The sequence below is a fragment of the Bos indicus x Bos taurus genome, chromosome 17 (genome assembly GCF_003369695.1).
Source record: "Bos indicus x Bos taurus breed Angus x Brahman F1 hybrid chromosome 17, Bos_hybrid_MaternalHap_v2.0, whole genome shotgun sequence".
NCBI classification, from domain to species: Eukaryota; Metazoa; Chordata; class Mammalia; order Artiodactyla; family Bovidae; genus Bos; species Bos indicus x Bos taurus.
This window is the reverse complement of record NC_040092.1, coordinates 62595752-62608814: the sequence shown is the minus strand read 5'-3', so window position 1 is coordinate 62608814 and position 13063 is coordinate 62595752. Positions and strand designations below refer to the sequence as shown.

Genomic DNA, 13063 nt, shown 5'->3' with positions numbered 1-13063 from the left:
AGTGTGAAGTCAAGCGGGCCTCAGGAAGCATTACTATAAGTAAAGCTAGTGGAGGTGTTGGAATTCCAGCTGAGCTATTTCAAATCCTGCAAGATGATGCCGTTAATGTGCTGCACTCAATATGCCAGCAAATTTGGAAAACTCAGCAGTGGTCCTAAGACTGGAAAAGGTCAGTTTTCATTCGAATCCCAAAGAAGGGCAATGCCGAAGAACGTTCAAACTTCCACACAATTGCTCTCATTTCACATGCTAGCAAGGTAATGCTCAAAATCCTCCAAGCTAGTCTTCAACAGTACATGAACCGAGAACTTCCAGATGCCCAAGCTGGATTTGGAAAAGGCAGAGGAACCAGAGGTCAAACTGCCAACATCCACCAGATCATAGAGAAAGCAAGGGAATTTCAGAAAAATATCTACTTCGGCTTCACTGAGTATGCAAAAGCCTTTGACTGTGTGGATCAAAACAAACTGTGGAAAATTCTTAAAGAGCTGGGAATACCAGACCACCTGACCTGCCTCCTGAGAAGCCCATATGTAGGTCAAGAAGCAACAGTTAGAACTGGACATGGAAAAACTGGTTCAAAACTGGAAAAGGAGTATGGCAAGGCTGTATATTGTCACCCTGCTTATTTAACTTCATGCAGAGTACATAATGCAAAACGGCAGAAACCACTCTAATGGCAGAAAGTGAAGAGGAACTTAGGAGCCTCTTGATAAGGGTGGAAGTGGAAAGTGAAAAAGCTGGCTTAACACTCAACATTCAAAAAAAACTAAGGTCATGGCATCCGGTCCCATCACTTCATGGTAAATAGGTGGGGAAAAAGTGGAAGCAGTGACAGACTATTTTGTTGGGCTCCAAAATCACTGCTGATGGTGATTGCAGCCATGAAATAAAAAGACACTGCTCCTTGGAAGGAAGGCTGTGACAAACATAGACAGCATATTTAAAAGTAGAGACATCACTTTGACAACAAAGATCTACATAGTCAAAGCTATGGTTTTTCAAAGCAGTCATGTATGGATGTGAGAGATGGACCATAAAGAAAGCTGAGCACTAAAGAATTGATGCTTTTGAATTGTGGTGCTGGAGAAGACCCTGGAGAGTCCCTTGAACTGCTAGGAGATCAAACCAGTCAATCTTTAAGGAAATAAACCCTGAATATTTTTTGGAAGGACTGTTGCTGAAGCTGAAGCTTCAATACTTAGCCACCTGATTCGAAAAACTGACTCATTGGAAAAGATCCTGATGCTGGAAAAGATTGAAGGCAAAAGGAGAAATGGACATGAATCTGAGCAAACTCTGGGAGACAGTGGAGGGCAGAGGAGCCTGGTGGCATGACGTCCATGACTTAGTGACTGAACAACAACAACATTAATTAGGGAATCATTTCCTAACATCAAGTATTGGGCACAGACAGAGAAAGGTATAATTCTGAATCCTCCAGGAGACTAGAATACTCGAGAAGGCTTCCCAAAAGTGAAAACTAAATTACACCCTGAAGACAGGTCAGGATTGTCTTGAGCAAAAAGGAAGGGAGACATTTCAGGCAAAGGGAATCAACATTTGCAGTGAGCACCCAGGGGCTGCTTGAAGAGAGCAAACACACAATCCTAGGAAGAGAAAAGAAAAGCAAAAAAAAAGGAAGCACTATGCACTGTCACTTCTCTTAACTATAATCCTTGGAGATGTACATCGGCACGCACCTGGAACCGCGGGGGAGGGGCAGGCAGGAGAGTATATCAGGGTTTGCCAACATCGTCAGGAAATACATTAGAAATACACATCTTCCAGCTCCCCTCTAACCCTAAGCATCGCTCTTGGGTGGGATCCAGCACTGTGGGCTTCACAAGTCCTGCAAAGGGTCCTCATTGGCTCAAGTATGAGAAGCACTCCCCAACTTAATGAGAAATCTAGACTGAAGCATGCTTACAATAAATCCTTTAAAAGATACACAGGAAACATTCTACATATGTAAGAGGGAGACGGGTTTTGTCTAGCACCCAGGGAAAAAGATAAGTCCTTCAAATAGCAGGAAGTGTCCATTGTAACAAAAATCTCCTTTCCAGACTGGATTCAACTACTTACTTTGCCCTGTTTTTTTCAGGCCTCTCAAGGTTGGAGTACTTTCTATGACATTTTAAGACGTGTATGGGGACTTCCTGGTGGCCCAGGGGTTAAGGCTCTGTGCTCCCTATACTCGGAGCAAAGGTTGGGGAAATCAGATCCCACATGCTGAGCAGGGCCTGGCCTGAGACATAAAGCAGATAAATAAAGACTGAAGTGTTTTTTTTTTTTTTAATCTGTATGAATAAGAAGCTGGGGGATTCACTCCACATTTGATTGACAACCAAAAATATCAAGCTTTTCATGTCTCAGCAGTGGATGTGCTATGAACTGAGCACGGGCTGCATCGTGGCTCATAATGCCACTGCTCCACAGAACCACCACGAAGAACTGACTAAACTGCTGTCCACTGACCGGGACAGTTACTGACAAGACTGGAGGCTTGGTCTGTGCTTTAAAACACACACACACACACACTAATACACCTCAAGTCCCACTGCTAGAGTGCCCTGCATTACAGCTTCTGGGTTCCGATGTAGCCACTGTTACTTTTGCTTCTGGCACAAAAGTGAAAAATTATTCTTACTTTTAAAAGAGAACGGTAAAAATGATAGGCCCATTTGAGTAACATGTAATTTAAATCCACAATACAGTCTTCAGCATTTAAATACATGTATGCGACAATCTTTGGGGGGAAAAAACTCCTCTGGAGAACGTGTACCCATATTTTGAGTTCCGCTTGGATTTTCAGCTAGATTTTGCAAAGTCTTTAGGTCACCCCCAAATTTCAGAATAACATACCAGATTTGTCCCTGCCTCTTTTAATACTTAATAAGTTCATAATGATTTCATGTGAATCCAGCAGTAACTATAAAAAGCCAAGTACTGTGAGGAACAGTTTTCAATTCCATTTAAAGTCCCAAGAATGCTCAGCTAGGGTCAAATGACATCATTATCTGTGACTTATTTTAAGCAACTTTGATTTTTTTTCCCCCACTTTAAAGGCAGGACACCCAGATACTCTCAGGTTGAATTACAGATGTATTTTTGGATGTCACTTGATTGACTAATCAAGTCATGTCATGTAATTATTAGTGGAGTTGTTTTATTTTCCCTTCTCTGAGCATTTGTTTGAAGTCTGACGTTGCACACCACCACCGATGTGCATTTACTCCACAACTGCAGGCAGTAGAGAAAGACACACCCTCAAGCAGTCAAACCAAGCCCACGCATGGTATTCTGTTTGTATTGGAATTATTTACCCTAATACACATGAGCATCTGCATATGCCTGGCACTCAACCACACTGAGAAGACAAAATCAGATATTTCATTCATCAATTGTCAATTATACATGATCACACAGAGTAAACAGAGTAAGGCATTAGTATGACACTCATAAAAATTCCTATCATTAAGATATCATCCTATAGAAAACTTAAAAGTCTACTGATCACAAGGCAAGATTTTCATCTTTCTAAAAGTCTGTGGTAACTAATGAGAAAACCTCCCGAGCAGGACAATAACAAACTTCCTTTGTGCAACCCCAAACTTCCACAAATTGAACTGAAAACAGATTTGAAATAGCATCCACCCATCCCTTCCATACTGGGAACACACAGACCCTATTCCCTTTGGTTTATGGACCCTCTCCTCTGTGGCATCCCCACAGATTAAGAGTGCAAAGGTCCTGAGGTCTCAGGCTATAGGACTGACCTGGCACATAAAACTTCAGAATAAAAATCACCGCCCCCCTTCCCTCAGCACCCAACAGAAGAGCACAGCTACTTACGCAGTGGGTGCCCAGTCCCCGAAGCTGCCCCCGTCTGTAAGCAGGTGGTTCCGGTCTGGTCCAGGGTGCCCAAGGGCAGTGGCAGTCGTGGGAGACGGAGAGGAAAGCGAGTCCAGGCTGCTGGGAGGGGTGTCCTCCTTAGGAAGACTGGGACGGTCACCTAGGGAGGAGAAAAAGGCATTAACTTTCAAACAAATGCTCAGAGGAGAAAAAAACAACTCCATTAATAACTACATGGCCTCACTTGATGAGTCAATCCAATTATATCCAAAATTACATTTACAATGCAGTCTGAGAGTATGTTGGTGCCCTGTCTTCAGGGATTTTCTTGTTTTTTTTTTTGTTTTTTTTTTTAAATCAAAGATGCTTAAAATAAATCATAGATAATACAAAATGAGGAGTTTTTCCCCACAAGAAAAAAAGCAATAATCAAAGTCAGATCAAGACGGAAGATGAATAAATGGCAGCCACAATGACTTCCTGGTCTCTAAGGACCACAGTCATAAATCAGCGATAACCTCAAGAGCAATGCAGAGCAGCGCATCAACCCTGCCGGGTCCAGCCTCTTTCTTTCCAGCCACATGATGACTCTTCAAGCTACTGCCAATCGCCACCTACCACATAAATTCAACAACTTGCAAGGGACCTTGTTTTCTGAGCTGAAATCTTAGATTACAATTTAGCAGCCCAACTGATTAAACTGTGGACAAGGAGAAACTTCCATTTGCTGGTGAACGTGAAGATGTTCTACAAGAACTAGGCCCAGGCAGTGACTACAGGGGATGACTTTTTTTTTAAGATTTATTTACTTGGCTGCACTGAGTCTTTGTTGCTACAGGCTTTCTCGAGCTGCAGAAAGCGGAGGGCCTCTTCATTTACGGGCTCCTCGCTGAGGCGGCTTCTCTGGCTGTGAAACGCAGGCTCCAGGTGCTTCAGCAGCGGCAGCACACGGGCTCCGGAGCACAGGCTCAAGAGTCGTGATGCTCAGGCTTAGCGGCTCTGCGGAACATGGGATCCTCCGGACCAGGGATCAAACCCCTATCTTTTGCATTGGCAGGCAGATTCTTAACCACTCAACCACCAGACCACGGAAGTCCCCAGAGATGAACTTACACTCAAACAGAAGAAGCGTTTCTTAAATGGGTTCCATGATTCATTCACTCAGAGAGGACCATTTGGTGAAATACATCTAGTATCATTTGTACACATGACGAGCTTGGGCGGAAACTGCAGAAGGTGGGTAGGAGCTCAGAAGAGCTTCTGTCTCTCCCAACTGGTCTGCTCACTTCCGTGGTACTGTCAGCCCACACCACAGCTTGGCCCATTCAGCCAAAGTCACGGACCCCATTAAATCGTAACCACTCAAGGGTGTCTTCCAGAGGCAGCAACTTTCTATTAAGATGGCAATGGCTTGGCCTTGATTTTTATAAATAATGGGTCACGAGAGTTGCTCAACAAACTGCCATGGCAGCAGATAACACACAATGTGGATGGTCACACCCTCGCCACAAACAGCTTCCAGCTGATTAAAGCTTCCTTCTTCCTCAGGCCTAAGTCCCAGAAATAGAGGATGTATGAACGCTGGGAACCCACTCTCAGAAAAGCATATTAGACATACTTCAGCTCTACTCATCACAGAGCACAAGCGAAATCCCTGGCCTAAATGCATGGTTGGGGAAGGAGATATAATGAGCAAGAGGTGAACATCACGTGATCCCTGTGGGCAGGTCTTCTCCCTGAGCAAAGTCTCTCTATAAAAGCCTTGTTCTCTCTCCCCATTCATAAACACACGGTCCAGAATACTGCATGGACATAGAGAATACACATATGGATACTGAGGGGGAAGGGGGAGTGGGATGAATTGGGAGATCTAGGTACATGATTGATACTGCATATAAAATAGATAATTAAAGAGGACTACTGCATAGCCCAGGGAACCCTACTCAACACTGTGATGACTTAGACAGGAAGGAAATCCAAAAAAAGAGGGGAGGGGATATATGCAGAGCTTCTGGCTCTGCTGTACGGCAGAAACTAACACAATGTAAAGCAACTATACTCCAATAAAATTAAAAAAAAAAAAAAACAGAATACCATATGCTTCCTCTTCCAGTGAGCTTCCTTTTCCTACAGCCCTTCACCACAAACACATTTAGCTAATTGGGATAATTCAGCCCCGAAGAGAAGGGCTCATTTTCAGGCCAATGAACCGAAACCCACTGCTAGATTTCTGTGATTTCCTTTGGGTTTATTTTCATTCTGGGATACAGTCCACTCTGCAGCAAAGGCTGCCTCCCTCTGTGCCTGGAGAGCTCCGTCCATCCAGTTCTCGGCGAATGAGACCTGGAGCTCCAGCTTTTCCCGGGCCCTTCCGGGTATCGCTCAGTCATTCTGGGCAACCACTCCCTTTAAAACTAGGACGGCCTCTTGTGTAACCACAGCACACCGTCTAAAGCAAACTCTGAAATGTTTTCTGGCACGACAGCTGCCAATTCGGGGTTTGGCTAGAAGGTGCAAACGCGGACCAGTTCTGCAGTAGGACAGGGTAACCTCCACAGTGGGTCGCACGCCAGCAGCTTCCTGGCGGCAGGAGGCTGGACGCTGGCCCTCTGCTCGCTGGGCCACGGGCCCTGTCTCCAGGGCAGGGCCTGACCCAGCAAAAGCAGCAAGTGGGCCTATTACTCCCTGCCTCATTCCTACAAGGAGAAAGCTGACACTGAGAAGTAGCTTGAGGAAGTGGAGCCCAGGGTCCCAAGTTCCTTTCCAAAGGTACATGCCTGAAACACTCGCTCAACCACAGACACTAGCTCATGGCCAGCCCCTCCGATTCTGTCCCCAAGCAGACTGACACAGCACACACTGTCACTCAACATATTAAATCACACGCCGGTAAGAGAATTTCTCCCTTCCTTCCTGCCAAAGGGTGGCAATCTGAACCCTCAAGTGAAAAAAAAATATTGATACAAGGGCACAGGTGTACACAAACTGATCAAAGAGCTCCCTCAAAACTCCCTTCTCTCCCACTGTTTAGGAAAGTGCTTTTCTACTTAAGAATCACGGAATTTGAGGAAACATTAATATCAGGCATGGAAAGTTAAATATTCTAAAAGTTTAGTTTACCAACACCAAATGACTTCTTTGTAACTATTAACAGGAGGAAAATAATAAAGCTTTAAAAAATTCCATGTTCGACAATATCGGGAATAAAGACGATAAATTAAGACGTTAAATCCTGTGAAGCTCACAGGAATAAAGACGATGAATAAAGACGTCAAATCCTGTGAAGCTCACTTGTACTTGAGAAGCAAAGTCAGACACCCGCATCACTTTTCACCTTGCATTTCTTCCGTGTCACACAACCTGTTAGTTTAGGTGCTACCCGTCAACAGGCATCTCCAGACACACACATCACCTACGAGTAACAAGGCTGAGCTGGGTACGTGAGCAAGAATGGTTCTGAAGGGCTTTCGTGAGCAACAGACTCCAAGAGGAGAAAGGCACTAGAAGAGAACCACCAGCATCTCGGAGAGAGAAAGACGTCCTCACAATTAACCCCGGATTAATTCCCACCTTCTCCATAAGCTCTTGCCAACCACATTTTCTGCCTGTTCTCTCCTCTCTCACAACAGCAAGTGCAGTCAAGTCCACACTGCACTGTCGACGCTTCCACGACCTGATTTTAGCTCCCCACCACCGTTACACATCTTCTGAGGGTGGAGTCCGCCTCTCATCTTGGTAACCCTTAGAACACAAGGCACTGCCAGGCAGATCAGGAGGCTTCAGGAAATACTGACTGTGGACTCACTGCCAGGGAAGAGATCGTGATATTGCAAAGCCAGTACCTCCAGGAATTAGCAAGGAAAAAAACCCTACAAACCTCAAGGGAGTCCTGTTATGAAATCTGCACACAGTTTCTGAGGATTGTCCTCTCCCCTTTGAAGCCACAGTCATCCTCTCTTCAATTTGCTGAGGTTCTGCTTACATACAGTAAGTCCCGGACATACGACCCATCAAGTTGTGAATTTTCAAAGATGCAAATATGAGCTCCATCAACGTTAGGCATGAGAGAGAGCACAGCTTGCCCCCTGGCTCTGATTGCTGACAGTCCTTCAGCTCTACCATCTCCCACCTCCTCTCCCTCCTCCAGTCTAACTCTTGATGCCAGCCCCTGTATGCCAGCGGTTGCACTATACTACTGGACTTTTCAAGGTACTCTACTGTAAGATTAAAAATGTTCTATTTTTGTGTTCATTTTTTAATGTGTTATTTGTGTGAAAGGTATGATAAACCTATTGCATCACTGTACTATATAGGCGATTGTGGTGGTTGAGAACCTAGGCTAACTTTGTTGGACTCACAAATGTGTTCTCGGAACACAACTCATTCATATGTAGTGTACAAGGCACACGACCCTCAAGTTCTTGCCTTAGATAACTGGGTGAATGGAGAGTTATCGATTGAAATAGGGAATGAAAAGCAAGGAGCAAGTGAGCTGGGTGTGGGACATAAACCAGCTGTGGACATGGTTTTGAGGACATAGGTTTGAGGGATGAGTAACAGATCCAGGGGATCTGGTTAAACAGCTCCAGGACCCTGCAGAGAGGTCTGGGATAGTTTCATTGATGTGAGAGGTATGTGGGTAGAGTGAAGTCATTGCAATGGATGGAGAGAGCAATGGAGATGTAAAAATGGAAGAGAACCCTGGAGGAACTTTAGTGTAAGGAGCAGGCTTCTCCTTACTGGTGGTGGTGGTGGTGGTGGTGGTTGCTGTCATTCTGGTAAAGAGAAAGAAGTGTTGTAAGTATTTAGGACTTCCCCCTAGACATAGACTCACATTAAAAAATGGACCCAAAAAAAAATTCACAAGGACATGCCTTCATGCCAGCTACTGGGATGGCCAAAAAGTTCATTTGAGTTTTTCCGTTATGGCTTCTGGAAAAACTCGAACAAACTTTTTGACCAAGCCAATAGATTCATTACTTATTCTGATTTCTTTATGACCCTGAGCATGTGCAGGAGTGGTTTGTTCTCATGAGCGACTAAAACAATCTTCAATGACTGGCAGAGAACTGAACAGGAAGAGGGAAGAAGAACTCTATAATTCTACCAAAGTTAACACAGAGGATGTGTATCTCCTATATTCTAATATACTAATCAACTTTTACTCTAGTCAACTGAACTTTCTTGGTCTGATGATGACAAGGTGAAACTCTCCACTCATCTTCTGCTAATTTCACTTAAACAGAACTGCCGTTGCATTGTTGGAGGGAATGAGGCTCACAGTTATCCTTCCCATTTCATTCATTTCTTCTTTGTCCTCCTCTCAAATCACTTCCTAATCGTTAAGAAGTCAGAGATGGTTCCCTTTGAATCCCTCTCCAGCTGTTTTCTACTTAGCCTAGGATGCTTGGGCATGAGCTGAAACTGTAGAAGGTTTCTGTTATTTCTCAGGGACAGCCTATCTGCACTAGTAAGGCTGGTCCATGTCCCCACCTCTCAAACATCCTGGCTGATGAATTAGCAGAAGAAAGAAAGAAAAGGAAAATGGACAGAAAAGAGGAAAGAAATAAAGCAAAAAAAAAAAAAAAAAGAGCTAATGCATTAGTTGAACTTAACTCTTGACAAACCCCCCAGTTACACGTTTGGTTAATTGGAAGACAACAGTAGATTCCCTCTGTAGTTCTCCTGGCACACAAACACCCCTTCCATCAAATCAGAATAAACTTAGATGCTCCTAAATATCAAGCAGCTAGTGGTCACAAGAACCAAAGAAAGATTTATTGAGAACAAAGTAACTATACTTACAACAACACAGTTAACACTTTTACAATACAGATCAGAATAAACTTAGATGCTCCTAAATATCAAGCAGCTAGTCACTAGAATCAAAGAAAGATTTATTGAGAACAAAGTAACTGTACTTATAGCAACAGTAACACTTTAACAATAAAGATCAGTCAGGAAATTTTCAGTCAAGAAGACAATGAAATTTTAAAAGGACACCCACATTTTTTCCCACATATACCCAAAACAACAAAAATGAAATGATTTCTTTTTTATTTTTTAAAAATAAACTTGTAGTTGAAAAACTTGCTTCACATTTCTGTGAAATAGAAATAAAAAGAAAATAGTTTCAGAAGTCAGTGGAGCTCAAGCCAGAAGTCTACTGGCTCCAGGACTCATCAAAACCAGCAGAACCAGTAGACATTTCAATCCTGGGGTGTCCTTAGACCAATACACCTACAATACACCAGGCATGATTCGGGGGTAGAACCAGGCTTTCCGTTGTGGAATTAGGGGTTGGGAGACACCACACTAAATGAAGGTCAAAAATCTGTGATGAAGTGCCCTGCTTGCCTATGAAATGGGTTTAGTAAGCTTGTGTGCTCCCCTCCCCAGAATGAGAGTTATGTACGGGAATAATCGCTGTTCTGAACCAAAACACCTGGTTCAACTCGGTGAACCCGATAAAGGCAAAGCCAGAAGTGGAATAGAAAGAAAGAAAGGAGAAGAGAAGGAAACTCCAAACCATCCTAAGCACAGGCACACACACAGCCCTCCTGAGCAAGGGACTTGCACCTACAATGTCTAAGAACACAAGGAAAACCAGGAGAGCAAACTCAACAAAAATTCAGCATTTAGAGATCTGTAACACAAAAGAGAAGTGAAACTGCCAACATCCAGACCCCAGAAAAAGAACTACACTGAGCAGACATATTTAAAGAGATAATGACCAATTCCTCAAAATGAAAGAGTCTCAAAGACCTCGAAAGACTTCAATCTATTTAATAAAGGACTCAGAGTACCAAACAGGGAAATAAAGAAAATGGTGCTCATAAGATATGTTATTGAGGAATCTGAGAATATCAAATATGGAGAAGAAAATAAAAAGCATCCTGACTGACAGGGAAGATATTTTTTAAAAAGACCCAGAATGACATCAGAGTTCTCAACAGTAAAACTGAATGCACAGCAATATGTTTTAAGTACTGAAGGAGAATTTTGAGCATACAACTGTATACTCAAACTGCCATTCAAATGTAAAGTCATAATAAACATATGAGACATACAAACACCCAAACTTTGGCACATAAAAAACTACAGCGATAACACTCTTAAAAGACAATTTTCAAATATTTAAACAAATGAAGCACTATGAGATTTTCAATGTCTACTGTTGTTCTCTGAAAACTTTAAGATAAAAGAAAAAAGGAAAAAATAACCAAATTGATCCAGAACCTAGAGTCAAATCAGCATGATGGGGGTGGGCAGCACAGAAAGGAAATGTAGAGTTCGTTAGTTATTTATCTTATTAGAGATGGAGAAAGAAACATGGTTGAGTTTAAGAAAAGTGAAAGTTGCTCAGTCACGTCCAACTCTTTGAGACCATGGACTGTAGTCTGCCAGGTTCCTCTATCCGTGGAATTCTCCAGGCAAGAATACAGGAGTGCATAGACATTCCCTTCTGAAGGGGATCTCCCAACCCAGGGATTGAATCAGGGTCTCCTGCATTGCGGGCAGATTCTTTACCACCTTAGCCATCAAGTTTAAGAAGCCAATAGATAAATGAGATCACAAATCTCAAAGCTACCTTAAAAACAAAGACAGAATATACATTAGTGGAAAGAGCAGAAGAACACTTGCTTTAGTAGAGAGAAAAGAGGAAAGGAAAAAAATTAAAAAGCAAAAGGTATCAAAAATAATTAAGTAAAAACTGTAAAATCACAGAAACCCTAACATAATGGTAACTGCAGTATATTATATATAAATGGATTAAACTCACAAATTAAAAGGCAGTGATTCTCCAATGTATTTTTTAAATCCAATAATGTGTTGACTACAAGACACTTAAAGCAAAAAGACAAAGGTTGAAAATTAAAAAATAAAGCTATCCTGGGCAAATATAAATCAAAATAAAGTTAATGACCTTAGTAAACACAAAGAGGGTCATTTTACATTGATAAAGGGATAAGATTATGGAACAAGAAGATAAATACCTAACAATATGCCTCAAGCAACATATAGAACTGTACAGAAAAGATAAAAAATCAACTACTGCAATTGGAGATTTTAACATACTCTTCTCAGGCAGTGCTATCAGACAGGACAAAAAGAGAGAGAAATTAAGGTATCTGTAATCAATAATGCTAAGCATTCTGTTTTATACACACATACTTTGAAAGAAACAGAAGATAAATATTTTATAAGAATAAACTGTTTTTGAAGGAAATATTTCGAAGGATGAAATTATACATACTCTCTTCTCATGCCAAAATTGTAAAATATTTAGAACTTAATAAAAGGATAGATTTTTATGATTTCAATATGCTGTTAAACTAAATATGGTTAAAAAGAGAATCATAATCGAAATTTAAAAAGATTTAGAACTCAATGATAAAGATATTTCATATCAAAATTTGTGAAACACAGCACAATAACACCAAGAAGAAGAATTTTAGAACTCTAAAATATTTATTAGGAAAAAAAGAAGATTCAGAACATTTTCTATGCCATATTTAAATAGGCAATTTTCCTAAATAGTGATAGTGAAAGGGTCATCATGATTGAATACTGAAGTTAAATTCAATCACAGTAAACCCTAAAAACTAGAATTTATTAAAATCTATTTGATGTATTTTATATTTTAGTGTACTTACTCAGCAAGGATTACCTGTATACTATAATTAATATACACATGCTATTCCTTAAAGTAAAAAACTAATATTCTTAACTGCTATTTTTATTATTGATTGGTACGTAGGACTTCCTTAGGGGGAAGAAATCTCTAAAATCACAATGGAAATTGACTAGAAAATATAATCAGACATATAAAAATTCACTACCTAAGTATAGAGAAATAAATCTCAAGGCTAAAATAACCTGTTTTACTTTTGAGTGTGCACGTGTGAGTGTGCATGCTCAGTCAATTCTGACTCTCTGCGACCCCACAGACTGTATTCCCGACAGGCTCCTCTGTCGAGTGGCTTCTACCAAAACCAGGTGTACTCCTTCCCCAGCAGGGGGTGGAAAGCTGATGTGGTAACAGACACCTCAAATCCCTCTCCCCTTGTGCGTGCATTCATTCTCCTGTCATTCTGCATTCTCTATCTTTTAAACAGGGCTTCCCAATAATAACCAATAATGTCTTGCTTAGCGTGTCAGCATCTTCTTTGTCCATTTGGTATGTGTGTTCTCATGATGCTGCTCC

At 41.7% G+C, this 13063-nt stretch overlaps 1 protein-coding gene across 4 annotated transcripts in view; it reads right to left on the bottom strand.

Moving 5' to 3' along the window:
• The window catches only part of ARHGAP10 (Rho GTPase activating protein 10), a 376879-nt gene that overhangs the window by 26581 nt on the left and 337235 nt on the right, over positions 1 to 13063 (bottom strand). For all 4 annotated transcript variants that reach the window (XM_027513410.1, XM_027513409.1, XM_027513413.1 and 1 more), the window contains one exon: positions 3856 to 4015. In XM_027513410.1, coding sequence (XP_027369211.1) covers positions 3856 to 4015 — 160 coding nt within the window. The remainder of the gene's footprint in view (positions 1 to 3855; positions 4016 to 13063) is intronic.